The 17815-nt window shown below is 35.0% G+C and overlaps 2 protein-coding genes across 2 annotated transcripts; one reads left to right on the top strand and one right to left on the bottom strand.

Annotated features, from left to right (window-relative positions):
- Nucleotides 1–235: 235 nt before the first annotated feature.
- Nucleotides 236–10844, bottom strand: LOC111453021 (anaphase-promoting complex subunit 4). Its single transcript, XM_023093938.1, has 20 exons — nt 10640–10844; nt 10460–10536; nt 10206–10317; nt 9656–9747; nt 9069–9152; nt 8670–8909; nt 7852–7926; nt 6346–6497; nt 5660–5820; nt 5482–5582; nt 5331–5405; nt 5019–5198; nt 4372–4454; nt 4185–4283; nt 3799–3903; nt 2114–2252; nt 1662–1889; nt 1394–1546; nt 977–1058; nt 236–849 (listed from the first exon to the last, which is right to left on the bottom strand). Exons 2-20 carry the CDS (start codon nt 10526–10528, stop codon nt 755–757), a joined length of 2325 nt encoding a protein of 774 aa, XP_022949706.1. The 5' UTR covers nt 10529–10536; nt 10640–10844; the 3' UTR covers nt 236–754.
- Nucleotides 10845–13797: 2953 nt separating this feature from the next.
- On the top strand, nt 13798–15379 carry LOC111453544 (F-box protein SKIP27-like). Its single transcript, XM_023094679.1, has 5 exons — nt 13798–13816; nt 13847–13908; nt 14163–14461; nt 14592–14666; nt 14760–15379. Exons 3-5 carry the CDS (start codon nt 14207–14209, stop codon nt 15003–15005), a joined length of 576 nt encoding a protein of 191 aa, XP_022950447.1. The 5' UTR covers nt 13798–13816; nt 13847–13908; nt 14163–14206; the 3' UTR covers nt 15006–15379.
- Nucleotides 15380–17815: the final 2436 nt, after the last annotated feature.

Below are 17815 nucleotides of genomic sequence, written 5' to 3'. Positions count from 1 at the left end.
AAAACATGTTAATACATATTTGATATCTTGACATAACCTACGCCCACTGTTAGCAGATATTGTCCTTTATGAATTTTTCCTTTCAGATTTTTCTTCAAGGTTTTTAAAATGTATTTAGCTGAGATAGATTTACACTCTTATAAATGGTGTTTTGTTCTCCTCAACCGATGTGGAATTTGACCCTTAAGAGATTTGGTACGGAAAGAACAATAAAGATCACAATAAATGTTTTTGGAAGCTCGTATACTAAATTAGATATCTTACGTATATAAGAACTTAAATGACAAATTCAAAAGTAGGGATGGAATTTGAAGACTAAAACGGGACAAAATAATTAATCATATGAGCAAAGCTCAAAGTATGTTCCTTTGACACCATGTTAGAAAAATGGTAACCATCAATAATCCTAATTGATTTGGATTTCATCTGGAGATATTTGAAGCCCACCTTATCAAACGTCCCGCTTGATAATGATATCAGTTCTTCAACGTCGAGAACAGCCTTCGCATAAACATACCTTCCAGCTTAGTCATCCTGATGTATGCATGGTATTTTATGAAGACTACCGGCTGAATTGTCAGCTTTCATTGAGCACAAGATCTAAATGCCAATGAATTTGTTTTGGCAAAAAAGAAAAAGATTCAGTACGTCAGAACTAATTATATAAACACAAGCTTTGCCTGTAATCAAGTTGAACATGGAACATGGAACATGGACTGAATGGCTACAAAATTGCGTTTGTATCAGATGAGTTTCATTCACCATCTGATGCTTCATCTTCATCTTCCTCTAAGATGTAGACCAAAGCGCGCTTTCTTGCTGCGAAAACGCAAGCCACTCCTCTGGATGCTGTGTAATAAATAAAAATAATTGTAACTTTGAACAGTTTGTGGTTCAACTTTGTCAACAAGAACAACAAGTGCTTCTGTTTATATCATTCGGGCTATACAGAAAATATGCAAGGATAAACACTCACCACTAACAGCCAAAGGAGGAATAACAGCGTGTGGAATGTTGCGAACTTTTTCATTCTCCATTTGCAATGGGACAACATAATCCTAGAGAACATATAGAGCATTAATCCATAGTTATGAGCAAAAATATATTGAGGAAGAAACCCAGAACATATAAAAAACTTGAGATTTTGGGAATTGTTTCAATCTCCAGAATATTTAAAAGATGTTGTAATTCTAATTAACAACAGAGCCGGAGGGCGTTAATTATATCCAAAACGGATTAAGCCCTTGCATTATAGGACGTGGCCATTTACGGAAGTTAGTTTATGAAACGTATGAAGTAATCCTTCTGCAATGACTTCAGAAATGTAAAAAGTATATATGAAAAACTATACACTCATGAAGAATATTATCAATGAGATTTAAGCAAGAGAAACCTTGAGTTGATGGACCTTCCAATTGATCAGACAGGGAGATCTTGGCATGGATACAAACGGAAGCTCGTCTGCTTGCATAATCATCATATAGGAACCAACAGAGCTTTCGGAAGTAGAAGCAGTTTCATTTAATAACAAAACAATCTGTCCATCCTGTTTACAGCCAAATAGGTTTGCTAATTAATGACACGATCCTATCGAACTTTTACTTTCCTTTTTCCACAATAAGTGCGCAGCGAATAAGAACTTGCTAGACTTGAACTTTTACCTTGTATAAAGACAGATCAACACACCGAGAACCATCAGGAATAGATATTAAGACTGCTTCAAATGAAGAGTAATCCTCATTTGAGCAGCTCTGATCATGAATAAACCCCCTGGCTATGCCTATACAATTTGCGATATCTGTAAAAGAATCATCTGGGACTTTGAAAGATATATAATCTATGAACTTCTGCTGACAACTCAGATCGGCAGAGACAGCTTCAGAGGAATCCTACAAGGGGATTTTTAAAAGAAAATTACGAACTTTCTTCAACAGTGCGCATTGGTAGACATCATCATGCCTTTGGAAACTTCAGTCAGTCATGGTAATTAAAATAGACTTGATTACCATTGCAGATAATTGTGTCACAATCTAATCGTTATGAGAAATCACATAACAGATGAATCTCCGTGAATAAGTAAACAAGAGACTAAGCTTAATAGCAGAATAAATACCTCATAGTATGAAACCGAAAGAGGAACACTGGAAGACAGGCAGCTCGACGAGGATTGAAGGGGAAATAGGGACAACAGATCTTCACAAAGTATTTTTCTCGAGATAGTACTAAAGGGCATAAGAAAAGCTTCCTTGAAACTGTGGAAGTAGGTTACATATCAATTTAATGATATACGATGTACATATGAGTAAACAGATAATTTCAAACAAGACATGCAAATTCTTAACTATCCTGATATTTGACAAGCTTTTATATGAATATCGGTGTGAAAGCTTGTAAATTTTCAGGTCTAAAAAGAGATTTCTATTTTAATCTTAAACATTAAACTGATTCTCTTTAATCCTTAGTTTTTAGTTAAACTTAATATTGTAATTGATATTACTCCAATTATAACTTATGAAACAATACCATATAATTTATGTTATTGTTATTGAAAAAAATGTCAGTGCACCCTGTGTGTTACTATGCATATGAAAGGCTCTAAACTAATTGTATCTTAGTCACTCTCTCCCTCCGCCCCCCAAATAAACTGGTGCTTCACCTTTCCTCTTAACCTCCCTGTGGATGAAGGCCTCAACATGTTAAGCACTCTCTTTTTCTTTCAAACCACCTCACGTGTTTTGATTCCCTTGGTCTAAGAATAGAAATCCTAATCTCATACTTGGTTGCCTTTGGAATTTTTTGCTCTCATCGTACCAAGAGTAGAATATAAAATTTCAATGCTTGCTTTGATTCCCAGGTTTCCACCAAAGCCATAAATTCACTATTTTCATTTTTTTAAGGTATCGTTTCAATGCAAATTAATGCTGCAACAATGTGTTACTGTACAGAAATCAGTATACCTAAGAAACGTATCTCTTTATTACATATGTATGCAGCCATAATCTATTGTCACGCACACATATGCACACCAAAAGGATGCAATATTTGCTCGTTCATTTGGAGGTTCTACATCCAAGGTAGAAATCTTGCACAAAAATTTGCTAGAAACAGGGTAAAGCCTAACTGATATCTTCCTCATTCTCCTACAACAAGCACTCCAAGGAGAAAGAGGATGCTTTCCTTCCCTTCCAGCTGGGGACCCGTTATACCAAAAGTGAAAGAAACAAGCACTTCCTAGAGTCCTCTTCTAGGCTGGGCTTAAAATTGTCTATCAGAAGTAATGTAACACACTCCCTGCCTCTATCATTCATAGTTGCAATCTCGAGACCAATTCCCAATAAGCTTATGGGACGATGAGTGGAGTGGGAATTAACCACCAGATTGCACAAGGCATTCTCCCATAAGCTTATTTGTTAAAATATAGCAGTGCAACTATCGAAGGTGAGGACTAATGTAAATGTTCAATCACAAAATCCAAATTTTAGTGGAAAAACTTAATGGTGTAAGAACCAAAAGAAAATGTGGTCGACAGAGTTCAAGGACCAAAGCAATATTCCAGCCAACGAAAAATAACCCCTTTTAATCTATCAGTTGGTAATTCAGACACATCATGCTTTACCGTAATTCAATGTTGAAATTGATTTCATCACATTCAAAGAAATCCAAGCTGAATCAAATTAAATCAAAGTCCAGTACTCAAAGTTCTTCCGTGGATCTAAATTGTCAGACCTTGTCAATATTATGAATGGTCGATTAATGCAAAACTACTACCAGACCAACTGAATGGAAGAAAGGGCATACCTAGATTCCATCTGCTGAAATTCCATACCAAGTGTCCTCCTTAAAAACTCACATTCTGAGAAGCCCCCAAATAGAGCCAATTCTCTTACTCTTTCAACAAGTTCCCTACAGAAAATGGTAGAAGATGAAGTTGTTATTGGAAATAAAAGAATACATTAGTGGTTCCCACACGAAAGGAGAAACATCAACTATTATGTATAATTCTATGATCTGCAATCATTAAACAAACAAGCTGTATTTAATAGTTACGAACAAGTTGATGTATATGGACAGGGCCACAGAGAGGAAACGTTGTCTTCAAATTTAGTGATTTGCTATCAAAAGCATTGAAAAATACACACAATATATTCACATTTTATATGTGAGGCTAGAAGAATAATACTCACGAGTCAATCTCAATATTGTCATCGTTAGCAGACGTTTCAAGCAGCTTCTTGACAGGGTCTTGATTGTATAAAAACTTCAAGAAAATAACAACAAGCTCACTGCAATGGTCAAAAAGTGTAACTAAATCAGGAAGAGAGGGTTCACAATCAAAGCCAGTGTCATTAGATCAGGGAGAGAGAGAATTACCTATTATAAGGTAGAAGCTGATCGCTTGGCTCTGACATAAGAAGTTTTATACATCGTATAAGCCAGTTAAAGAAGTTCGATATCTGTACAGAAAACAGAAGTTTTATATTACAAATTATAAAACAGAAAGAATGATGCCTTATTACACGCATTAGTACCAACCCATTTTTTTATGATAGGTTTGGCTCGCAAACATAAAAAGGAAGAAGAATGTGGTTGATTCCAGCATAGAAGGGATTAGGGGCTAGGCTTGTAATAGTTGTTTAGACTAGTTTCGTTTGCTTCTGTTTCAAGAGAGAAGGTTAGTTACATAAGTATACTACGGTAAGAAGTCCACTTAAGTACCAGAGTAGAATGTCATTATGTTACCAATGAACACTGTTGTACACAAACTCCTTACAATCATCCACCACCTTGTTAGCCACAAGAACGTAATTAACTTGCTTCTCAACCAGAAATAAAAAGAAATTTTAACGATAAATTAAGGATTAACAAGCTGTTTCTATTAAACAACTCAATTTGCTTCTCAATTGAAAAATAAAATAATGACAATCTTTGTGCGTCTGTTGGGGAAGGAGGTTTAGTTCACAGCAACATTTACATTCAAATAAAAAAAAAATTAAAAATTCATCTACAATATGGCATACCTGCTGCAATACTGTTGAAAGCACCCTCATAAATCGTTCAACTTGCACAAGTAGCGTACCAGCCTTTTCCGTAGCATCGTACATAAGCTTCTCATCCAAACCAACACTCTGAAAACGTGCACGCCATCTTGAAAGGCCCAGTAGTTCACCCATCCGGAATCCAATGATTTCTGCAGCAGGCTGTCAAAGGAAATTTTGCATCTAACTTCTACTAGTATATCACTATATGATTTCAGTTCAGTGTCATGTAAAATTTTTATAAACAATAGAGGAAAAAATAATAATAACCAAATTTATGGTGTGCGCTTTCACCTGTAGATGATCTAGGACAATAAGTTGGAGTTCACTTCCAGCCCCAGAAACAGCCTTAGACACACGCTTTGCACCCTATTCAACAAATCAGCAAGTGAACAACAAAACAATCATTAATTTCTGAAATGATCAAAGAAAAGACTGTACATACCACTTCGCCGAGAGAATTAACTAAAAATTGGTGAATTGGAGGACTAGTTCGTGCACCACCTAAAAGGCTAAGAAACTCCTCTTGGGGAGATGAGTCAAGTCCTACATGTAAGAGAAGAAACGACATGAGTAGGGATAAAAAGGAGTAGCACGTGAATATATATAGTATCTATTATTACCATGATTGATAATCAGCGTGGATAAAGAATCAAACTTCTCTCGGAAAGTGTGCATGGCATCAGACCACTGCTTACTCATTACTGATAATGATGCCCTGATTACCTCAGTCAACTCCCAGATGTTAGAAGCTTGTTGAGCTACCTGATGCAGCTCACTTTTCCTACAATGAGAGGCAGAAAATGAGTTTTTCATTACTTTTGTCAGGAGCACAAAGGTTAGAAAGGATGTGATGAAAAGATACAGGATAAGATACATTTCAGTAAGACTCTCCACCAGCCTTCTGACAAGAAAATTTGCTTGAATATCAGGGCAGTTTTTTCTTAGAGAAATATCAGAGCAGTTAAAAAGAAGCATAATGAGAATCCGATAGTAACCAGAACCAGAGGCTGGAAATCGAAAAGAAAAAAAAAGGACTGGAAAAATATTGAAATTCCAAAGAACACTACAAGGGGATACTGAGCATTCCCAAAGTCTGCTAGCCTCTCCCTTCCCCTAAATCCTACTTATGACCGTTCAACTACAACAATTTACCATATAATTACTAACACGCCCCTAATATATCTACAATCACCCTTTGGCTCCTACCATATTCTTATCAGAATTCAAGAGATAGAAGTAGAACACCAAACAATGTAAATCCCAGGGCAAATAGTTCAGCAATTCTCCAGTCTGCAGTAACATTTACCTTTTCCTAAATATTGAAGTATCAAGCACTAAAGAATGCATGCCATGCACACCTTGAACGCTGATCTGTCTATTTCTTGGATCATGCCCATCTCCAACGAGTTCTCCTGAGCACATGACTATCAAACGGCAAAGATCTTTTGATAAAGCAACCTACATTAACGTAAAACAAATTATTTACATTACTCAATTTACTCAGAAACCAATCGAGGTTTCTGAAACACTGATTCCAAGTTACATTCCAAATGCTCCAGCTCAGAGAAAACCTTTCAAGTACAGGCAAAAATTTTGGAGAAATCTCAACATTAAAGTAGATACTAATCTAACAACTAGACATCTCAATGACTGAACAGATAATCCTCAATATTAAATTATTTGATTAAACAACCAAGATGTTTTAATAGTTCTGTGGAGATAAACTTGAAGCTCAAGCTCCATATCACCCATCTGAAAGCTAACTTCCACAATCTTCCGCCTGAACCTTCAAATGAGCAATATCTTGAAAGTACTCATAGGTTACAATCTGATATAGAAGTCTGTACCGTTTTCAAGCCAGGATATGGACCAATTAAAACTCTCTATGTCACTTGAACCAATATAAGTGATGAAAAATATAAAATAAACTCCATTAAAAGATTTTATTTGTTGAGAATTTCACCATACTCCTGTAGCTCAGAGTCACCATATTTATTTAAAGAAAATCATAAAAGCTAAATCTTCGAGTGATCAATCTTTAACTTAAAAACAAAATAGATAAATTGATATGCAACTCGGTGTTAAAGGACCCCAACACCGCAATCTGCAAGGATTCTGATCTAAAGAAAACAAAATTCTTTCTGTGGGAGCTTTGAGCTATTAATGCAGCAGCTCAGTGACAATGGCGAATATCTTATATCAATCTATATCCTTATTGATGCATCATGTGTGAGTCAAATGTTGAATACCCTGGGCCACCTATTTGTGCATTGCCCTTTTGCTTCCCGTTATTGGTTCAATATTTTGGAAGCTTTTGGGTGGTCCCTGTTCCATAATAAATTTTTTTTTTATCTCCTTCCATCTGTTTTGGTGGGCCATGCATTTCATGGTCCTAAGAAGGTCCTTTGGCTTGCCCTCAATCGAGAATTTTTCTGGAATTTATGGGGTGAAAGGAATGATCATATTTTCAATGATATCTCTCTTTTTTTTACCATTTTATGGATACTGTTCCTTTTCTTCTTTACAATGTATTTTTTGTTGCAAAAATAAGCATCCATTCGATCATTCTAGCTTATCTTATCAGTCTCTAATTGGAAAACTTTCTTGTAATTCACCAATACGTGCTTGGAGTTTCTACTCCATCATTTCATCATCGATCAATGAAATTATTTCTCCCTAAAAAAAAGGCTAAGAAGAATCTTGCTAGAGCTATAAACAACAAATAAGAATGCTAGCCCTAAAAGAAGAGGCCTTATGGTCAAATAAAATCTATAAATGTAGAAAAGCAATCCTCCAAAGCGTTTTATCATACCTTGTAAATTTCAGCATTCAGAAGGTGGCACAAAGCACCAGCATCTTGAAGAGGAATATGAAGCTTGTGTATGTTCTGTCACATTGAAAAAAAAAAAACACGTCAATGGAGGAAGCACTCAATAGATCAATACAACAACTACTACCACACAAAAAAATTGCATGCGTTAAAAGGGAAAAAAACATAGATCTCCAGTTACAAATTATATAATTACATTACATTCATGACTCAAGCGACTTCAGAGATTTGTATCACACGTTCTGGAGCTTGTGAGGAATAAGTAAATTATCTTCATTGATGACACGTGGTTTTTTTATTATATTTACTTTATAAATTAAATGATAAAGAAAGTAAGCAGATGCTTTACATTCCCAAGACTCATTAACAAGAGTCAACAGGATAAATAGCTTTATAGAACACAAAACCTTTATTAAAAAGATAATTTCAGGACAGAGAAATTACACACACGCACTCTAAGTCAATGTAGTATGTTAATTTCAAAACTATATCTTTCTGTTCTGATTATCATCACTTCCTGATCACTCAAAGTCTAAAGACCAAAACCTGCCCCCATCTTTTCCATCCTCTGCTGTATAGACAAAGACCACCAGAGGACAGAAAATCGAAGTCCGGTTTTGGTCTTTAGGCTTTGAGTGATCAGGAAGTGACAATAATAAGAACAGAAATATACAGTTTTGAAATCAGCATATCACATTGAATTTATTGAACTATACTGATGAACGAAGAAGTAATCAGCTAACTAACTATTTTTCCGAAGAGAGAAAAGAAAGGTCCGTGGTTATAATTGGTTAACTTACAATTTTTCCAATTGGAAAAATGCCAAATATGCTGAAACAGATGCTTCCATCTTTGTCACCACTACACAAGATGTTAAACTGTTGTTGTGAAGAATTTGACAACTCTGTAAACGAGTCTTCACTGTCATCAATAAAACCAGTATCTCCTGAAACAAGTCCAGGCATTCGAGGAACTGTAGGAGCAGGGGGGAAAAGACGACTGGTGCGATCTTCATAAGTCGACAAGTTTTCATTGTTGTCCTGTACCACAATTTTGAAAAAGGATGAAGGATGAGAGGGAAAAAGAAACTCATATTTGAAGATCATAATTCATGTTGCACATTCAGAACAACGTTAACAAAATGATTTCCCAACAAAATTCATGGAAAATACCAAATAAATAAGTGGAGAGTTACGTACTGTAATCAACTGGCTATCCTCCACCCAATTTAGACTAACCACAGCAGCTTCATGAGACTTTAGGCTTCTCAACAACTTCCCATTCTGTTTGAGATGGGAAATAAAAGGTTTAAAAACAGCAAGAAAACTAAGAGAAAATAAAAGGTACATCCTACACTTTTATCCTGGACTCTAAACATTGATATGAACTTAAATTATATCATTCTGATTAAAGTAAAATATCAAAATAAAATATTGCATTTCAAAACAGCATTTCTACTGTAGTTACTGACCAGAATGATAATCGAAGACTGAAACCAGTAGTTGCAAAGCAATTATATTGAAGATGCCAACTACTATCTAAAACTCTTTAGTAGATCAAACACCTTAGAGGAAGAAATCAATGAAGGAATTAAAATAAAATCTCCATTTGTTTTCTAAAGGAAATGGAAACGTAATCTATATTGGGCACATTGGAAGCTGAATCTAATCAATGTCAGTACAACTGTACTAACAGGTGTCTGGATCACCAGAATCGAGAGCAATAATTCCATAATCGACTGATGAATAGGAAAACTATATTTTAAAGTTAAAGTAAGGCTACTCACTTCAACGTCATGCAACAAAACTGTCCCATCCTCAAGTCCAACTGCTATCACCTTACCATCAGGCCTCCAACATAAGGATTTTATAGACCTTCCTACATATAATTTATACATTTATACATTTATTCATAGCCAAGGATGTCACTAAACAACAATGTAGCACATAAGAACCAAATAACAAAGTGCAAAACGAGGAAGCAACAATATCATCGTCCTGTTCTAAGTATTAGATTTCGTTGAACCAAAATTGTTCTTAGCAAGAGTTTAGACATCAGTATAATACCAATAGTTCAAAAATCACTAAGTTATCATTAAATAACTTAAAGATGGTTATTCGAAAGGTGAAATATTGCCCTTCGCTCTGATTTAGTTTCATCAATTTTATATCAATCTAATTAACCTATGCATTACATTATAACAAAAAAATCAGGCTTCAACATATACCATATGCACTTCTTTAGACCAAACAAGTACGATAAAGCAATGTGAAACTGAAAACTGGAAGAGACCCTTAAAATTTTCTTTTTAAGAAATTAGGAGATATATAACTCACCAGGCGATATAGTCCACAACCTCTGCCAGTTGAAACGGTGAAGCAAAATTTTCGAGTCTTCCGTGACCATGGCTAGCAAATCCTTTTCCGGGTTCCACTCGGCAATTTTAACCTTGCATTAGAGAATCATCAATATTCAGAGCAGAAAAAAACTCGCTCATCACACAGAATACTAGAGGCATCATTCCCCCAACAAATGGACAAATGTATGAACAACTAAGTAGGAGGCTGATGGTGAGGTGGTAAAAGTTAACCTGAGAGGCAATAGGCTTGTCGAATTGCAGCTGAAATGGAAGCACATGCTCGGCCTCGTCGGTTTCCATAGCTAGAGCTAAAATGGAAAAATCCAACAGTACCAAAATTCAGAAAAGAAAGTAGAAATACTTCAGAAGCTAAAGTCTTAATCGAACAACTTGATTGACTCCTTTACTTACTTGTCCAATGATTACTCCAAATGAACTACTGAAGAACGAGAGAGACGCCAAGAATGAGAAGCCTTTGAGGGCGAGAGCTCCGGCACCGAGGATTCCACTTTCCTGGAGTTCGGGATGAGCTTTTCGGGTGACTTTCGTCGCCGCCGGTCACGAGGGCGCGAGAAGGAGCTCAAAAAACAACTGGCACGGGCTTTAGCGAGTTAGACAGTTCATAGTCCGGCCCAGAGAAATTAAGTGAAAAAATTTTCTTAATTACAAAAAAGAAACAGCTGTTGTCAGGGATCGAACTCCCGTCAACAATTTAAAAAATAGCGAAAATAACACCATTTCCAGTGATCGAACCCGGGCCGCACACGCGTGCGACGAAAATACTAACATACTACGATGAAATTATAAATCTAAAATTTAGTTATTGTCAATAAATATTTGTTTTTAATTTAACAATTAATAGTTTTTGTTCAATAAAAAACAACGTGTTTCTCAATATTTATGGTGACTTTTATTATTAGCAAAAATCACAATAGTAATTAATTTAAAAGGTTTATTGAAGTACAAAAATTAATTTAATACTTAATTTGATTTTATTAAAGTAATGAATTTAAATAAAATTAATGAAACTTATAATTTAACTTGATTTAATGATATTTCAGTTTTTTTTTTTAAATGTAGATATTTTATGGAAAAGGTTCAAATGTTTTATTTATTTTTATTTAATTTAATATTTAAATAATTATAATGAGATAATATTAGAAGCACACGTAAATAATAAATACATTGACTAAAAACTCTACCAGTCTTGTGTTGAAAAGGTTTGTTTAGTATTCCTGGTATTATTAACCCCATGGTAACTCCCACATCGTAACTCAACAACAACTACAACACGTGGCAACATGCATAATGTCCTATTTACAAGGATAAGACCTTTGAGAGGTCGTTGGCGGGAGTGAAACTACGCTGCCAGAGAAGGATTCTAACGGTCACGAAGCCTTATGCAAATAGAGAACCAAACAGATGTAGATAACGATTTAAATTATGGAATAATTACACAGTCAACTTAAGAAAGTTTAATTAGTAAAGATTTAAATTAAAATAGAGTATAATAAAATCATCGTGTATTGCAATGTTGAACGATAATGCGTGGAATTTAGTTGGAATGACGTAGTCAACCAACTCCACCAATTAGATGTATAATATAAAGTTTTATTTTCAATATTAAAAAAGTTGTATAATATAAAGTTTTATTTTCACTATTAAAAACAACATCAAAGTTTCACATTTACGTAACCAAACGTCCAAGAATGACCAAGTAATGGATATAAATTGTATTTTTCATTTAATTGGATTACTATAAAAATGATTGAATAAAAATTTATTCGTTAACCATGTATGTGTGGAGTTTAGCTAGAATAGTGCAATAATTGGAGCCAAGTCAACCAACTCCACTACGTGGATGGATTAGGTGGAACCAATTGCTTATCATTTTCACATATAATATGTATATAATATGAGTATTAATTCAACATTTTTTTAAATATTGAACAAATTTTTATATTATCTAAAAGCATAAAATTTTAAATTTATATATTTATTTATCGAGAATGACGAATTACTCTACATAAACTATATTAAATAATTTTACTTTTCAATATAAACCAAGAGATAGGGGACAGTTATTCTACAATTATCTTTGTTTTTTATTTATTATTTTTTTTATTATGTATAAAAGTTGAATTTACCCCTAAATGAATCCTTTAATTTGTAATAAAATAATATAAAATTTAAATGTTATTTTTTATTTTTACGCAAATTTTTTCACGACAATATACGTGGAGAAAACGAATGAGTCGAAAATGTATGGAAGCAAGAGACTAAATACATTTAAACCCATCTAAACACACCTGATATGAATAATATCATGTGAACTAAATAATGTACGTGGGTCAAATAAAGTGGGGTTCGTGTTCGTATCATGCGAACAAAAATAAAAAATTGGTTCAAATTCAAAAGGCTCAAGTCAGTCAATATTGACTACTATGAAGTTGCGTAGCCTTATGAGGCTAGCTAAAATTGAGGTATGATTAAGTTTCGTGTGAAATTCCACTTTTGTTGGAGAGGAGAACGAAACATTACTTATAAGGTATAGAAATTTCCTCAAAACAAACGTGTTTTGCGTTTTAAAAATCTTGAAGGAAAGCTAGAAAATGAAAGTGTAGAGAAAAATATTTACTAGTGGTGAATTTAGGTCAGTACTAATTTAAATATCTGTCTAATTTAAATATCAGTCTTTAGATAGAAGTGATTCTTCTTTAATACTTCATTGGAAAATGTAAAACTGGTTCGCGAGGGTCCAATATCGTAGTGGTTGTGGTCGAGCTGCACTAGGTGGACCCGACCCGCTAGAATACTCATGTGAATGTATGTGACCGTGGAGACACCCATTCCGATTGAACCCACGGCGTTATTTCCCCCTTTTTGACTCATTGAGATGAATGGGTCCTATGCGCTGTTGACTCACATTAGCATCGATATTAAATATGTAAAAAGAGTAACAGCCGTCAACCCATGGCCGCCCGCCTTATTAGAATATATCGAGTCCAGTCAAAAGAAACCCGCACCGGCAGAGTTCGGATCCTCTACACCCTAGTCACCATACACTTCTCTCAAAACGACGCCGAATCGCAGTGTCACATACACGTGTCTCATCTCGGTTGCCTAACTTTGATACACGTGTCACGAAAAGAATTTAAAAAATTAAAATTTAAAATACGTGTTGGAGAAGGAACCGGAATCGCCGACTTGAACCGACCATATCTCCACGTCAGCAATCTGAAGCATCCAGGTAAATTCCAACCCATTACCAGGCAACACGTGTCCCACTACTCCAACGGCTAGTTTTTGCCCTTCATTTCCTCGTTCCTCCACTTACTTTTAACCGCCAAAGGAGGTAAATGACATCAACGATAAAAACGGAGATTTTTCTTCCCCGAAAATTCCAGCGGATTCTGTAAAGCGCGTGGGGAATATTTAAAACATTTTCTATTTTTATTTTAAGTTTTAAATTTTTGAAAAGCGAAATATCCCATATTTTTCTATCGGTATAAATAAGATGGAATGTCGACAATTTGAAAGCAACTCCGTAGTTTGCTGAGTTTCCATTTTAAGAGCAAAAATTTTCTTTGAAACTGAAACTGAAACTGAAACTGAAACTGAAACTGAATCAGAAATAGAGAGAGAGCGAAATTCAAATCTCCACGCCCATCGACAATCAGGTTCGTTTCGCTCCAGATTCAAATTTGAATTTCTTCATTATTCGACACTAAATTTAGATTTCTTCCTTATTTGACACTTTCAATCTGCTTTTGGAAAACTATTGTTATAAAAAACGGATTCGCTTCGATCAGATTTTTGTTAGGGTTCTTGAAGCTCTTTGAATCTCGTAGTTTATAGATTCGGTTCTATTTTCTTTTAGGATTTTATCAGTTCTAAATGATTTATGTTCGTTCTTTCCCGCGCGTTGATACAGATAAGCGGATAGATTTAAATTATTTTGAGTATCGAGAATTAACAATGGCGTTGGGAAAGAAGAGCGGTTGTTTGAAATCGAAAAGCGTCGTCTCTGCTGCTGCCGATAAAGAGCTGGATTTCGGAGTTGTGAGATATGCGCGTGGTTTAGGAAGGAAACGTGTTGTGATTTCTTGCAATCAGGAGGATTCGTCTATCGACTTGACGCCGAAGGCACCGTCGAAGAGGCGCTGCAGCGTCGTCAGTACGACGGTGGACGCTGATTGGTCTCTGCTCGAGGTTCTGCCTCAGGAGATTCTGGTTAGTACAATTACAAAGTTCTTGAGATTGAAATCGATTCGATATTGCACCTTTCAAATCCTTGCATTCGGTCCCTTTTTCGACTATTGTGTCTGAAATGCATTTTTCCCCCCTTTCCCCTCTCCATTAGCTTAGGATACTCTGCGGTGTGGACCATGATGACTTGAAACAGCTAGTCCGTGTTTCGAAAACAATTAGCGAAGCGGTAAGCATCACTCGCATCATTCTTCACATTATTTGTTTCCTTCCATTTCTTTCATTGATTCTCATTGATTAAGGGTCTCAATTGCATTTACAGACTTTAATTGCCAAAGAATGGCATTTCGCTTATAGAACCCCCTCAAAGATCCGTGCATTTCGCACTTCCATTGAACTTGACGACAATTTCATCGATCTCGACGAGATTGAAGCCCCAGATGCTCCTGTCACAAGACGATTTAGGTCTCCATTAAGCAGAAAAAAGCTCGCGGACATTTCCGTGGCCTTGTTTGCCGAAGAAGAGCAATGGCCAAGGAAAAAGTACGCCATTGAGACAGAGATGTGAATTAAGCCAGAGGGCTCTGTAAATACATCTGTATTTTTGTTGTAGAAACACGGTGTGCTGGTAGGAAGAAAGACGTAGTTAGGGATCTGAGACATTTTCACCGACAAATTCTTCAAATCTTTCATTGAAGATGAAGATGAAGATGAAGATGGGTGTGTTAGGAATGCATCTCGTTCTTTTTGTACATGTATTACAGAGGCAGGCTGATAGGTAAATTCGTTTACAAGGGTAGCATTTTGGTTTAGTCCCTTATCAAATTCTGATACATTCGAACAGTTCATTATACTGTTGCTCTCATTTGTTCTCTGTCTAATAAAAACGAAGCCCATTTTCCTCGGAACTTCGTGTCACCACTTAGCCTTACGTTTCTGGTTTCCATATGTATTTCTGGTTTTGATTCAATTTGAATTACTTCCCATCATTGGCAGATGGGATTGTGGGGTTTCTGTTTTTCTTTCCCTTTTGGTGTGGTGTGTGATTAAAACGATCTGTAACGTATGGGGAATTGCGGTGGGCATAGAGCGAAAAAAAGCTGGATTTGGACACACAATAGGAATTACCAGAAGTGTCTCGACTTCGACTGCCTTTTTCCCAATTAAGTTGTGGGAATGTGCTCTGTATAATCTGGATTGATGAACTGGCGACCCTGAAACTTCGTCTCATTAGAGGTCAGTTTCTTTTTCCTTCTTCAAATTAACTAGAAATGTGGACAGGAATTTGAACTTTTTAATTGTTAAAAGAGTTCACAACTGCAGGAAATCATGGGCCACCGCTATTGTTTTCTTTAGGCTTTTTTAGCTTTCCTCAAATTTTTTAAAATGTACAAGCTCACCTAGTAGTATTGTCTTCTTTGGACTTTTACCTTCGAGCTTTCATTAAGGTTTTTAAAGTGTATAAGCTAATCCTTGTAAACTCGTGTAAAAATGTTTTATTCTCCTCCCTAATAAGCCTTTTCTTTTTGGATTTTCTCCTAAAGTTTTTAAAACTCAATCGGTCAAGAGTTGACCGCTCTACCACTGAGCTATTGAGGAACAACGGTAAATTAGGTTTCAAAAAATTCAATTCCCATTTTTAACCCATGATCAATATGAGTTTAAGGTGATCAATATGAGTTTAAGGTTTCCTTCGTAACTCCTAAACTTTTTCTTAGTGGCTTCGTTCCATGCCTTGTTTCATAGAGTACCTTAAAGTGAGTACCTTAAAGTGACTCTATTTCATTATATTCTATCCATATCCCAATTCCATTAATTTAATATCCGTGTGTCACTATAAGAGATTTTCACACCTTTATAAAAAATGTATTATTCTCTTCTCCAATCGAAGTGGGATTTTATGGAAGGCTTAACCCAAATGTAGTTGATGAGTTACCGATTCGTTCTGTGCTTATTTTTTCTACTTTTAAAGCTCACATTTTTATGCATACTTCATCTCTAAAATTAGGTGGGTCCATCTATCAAATTAACAAGACACTACTACAAATTAATCTAGTCTGTATAACTTTGAAAAATAGTCCTTAATCGCCATCGTTAAGTTTCCAACACAAGCGAACGAACAGAAAAAAAGGAACAAGATCTTGAGTGAGCAAGTCTTACTATGATAATAATGAAAGCTTTATGATCATTGGGTTGGATGTATGTTCTATTATTGGTGTCATGTTCGAACTGGTTGCTGCTAATGTATTTGGACATTGATTTTTTTAGTGTTCATAGCTAGTGCTGGAATGATTAGCTGCTTTTAAGGCTAAACTTCCCCATTTTAAAATACACTTAGTTTACGGCATCATTAATTGTTGTGTATATGGTCTCAATCAAGTAATTTTGTTGTTTTTTATACTAAATAATTATGTCCAGTGGGGGCTGTCTTTCGCGAATTCCTAGAATGCCATAATTATTTAAATTCCTTTTTCCAAACCCTCGTTCTTATCTACTTTGAGTCACACTTTTCAGAATATCATTATTAGATAAATTTTTATATTCAAATTAAGATGGATAATCATGTTTTTAAATTAACAGTTGTTATACCTTACGTGGTATTTTAGCTACAATCTATTGAAAAAACCTCCAAACTTATCTTGATTCTTCCATATTTGGTATTATTATAGCGTCTTTTTAACATTTAAAAAATAAATATATTCTATCGATTTTAAAAAATGACACAATAAAATATTAAATAAAATAAATAGTTAGCTATTCTTTGTATGTGTCATGGTCTGCAAGTGGCTTGAGTATTTTAAGCAACAAGCAGTGACCCCAACACACAGTTCATACGTGTGGGTATGGGCTCACCAGACAGTTTACACGCCACTGGGCCCTCTTTTCTTGTCGGATGATCCTTTTCTGGTAGCTCTCGTCTGTCTAGTGGATATTTTTCCATTTTCATTATCATTTAATACAACCCCACTAGCGTTCGGTACATATTGTATCATTTTTCATATCATTTCACATATCGTTAGCGTTCGGTACATGTTGTATCATTTTTTATATCATTTCACATATCGTTAATCATTCATATCATATAAATACATGACTCTCCACAGTGGTATGATATTATCACTTTGATAAAATCTCGTGACTTTGCTTTGGGCTCTCCAAAAAACCCTTAATCATGATCAATAATGTTTTCAAAATTTAAATTGAATTTTAATGGCAAAATAGTAGAAGTTGACTATTTAAGTATACGTTAATATCTAATCCAAATTAAATTTATTAAATAAACAATCAGAATGAAAAAGAAATATTAAAAAAAACATATAGGACTCTTATATATATATATATATATATATATATATATATATATATATATATATATAT

Source organism: Cucurbita moschata, unplaced genomic scaffold, assembly GCF_002738365.1.
Source record: "Cucurbita moschata cultivar Rifu unplaced genomic scaffold, Cmos_1.0 Cmo_Scf00015, whole genome shotgun sequence".
Taxonomy (NCBI): Eukaryota; Viridiplantae; Streptophyta; class Magnoliopsida; order Cucurbitales; family Cucurbitaceae; genus Cucurbita; species Cucurbita moschata.
The sequence above is the reverse complement of the archived record's forward strand: the minus strand, read 5'-3'. Positions and strand labels throughout refer to the sequence as shown.

Excerpts from the sequence above, each read along its gene's own strand:
- LOC111453021 (XM_023093938.1), bottom strand. The coding sequence starts at position 10,528 with ATGGAAACCGACGAGGCCGAGCATGTGCTTCCATTTCAGCTGCAATTC. Across the intron at positions 4,284-4,371 it reads CAGCTTCTACCTTATAATAG|TGAGCTTGTTGTTATTTTCT; the intron begins GTAATTCTCTCT and ends TGACCATTGCAG. Across the intron at positions 1,890-2,113 it reads TTTCGGTTTCATACTATGAG|GATTCCTCTGAAGCTGTCTC; the intron begins GTATTTATTCTG and ends ATCCCCTTGTAG.
- LOC111453544 (XM_023094679.1), top strand. The coding sequence starts at position 14,207 with ATGGCGTTGGGAAAGAAGAGCGGTTGTTTGAAATCGAAAAGCGTCGTC. Across the intron at positions 14,462-14,591 it reads TTCTGCCTCAGGAGATTCTG|CTTAGGATACTCTGCGGTGT; the intron begins GTTAGTACAATT and ends CCTCTCCATTAG. Across the intron at positions 14,667-14,759 it reads CGAAAACAATTAGCGAAGCG|ACTTTAATTGCCAAAGAATG; the intron begins GTAAGCATCACT and ends TTGCATTTACAG.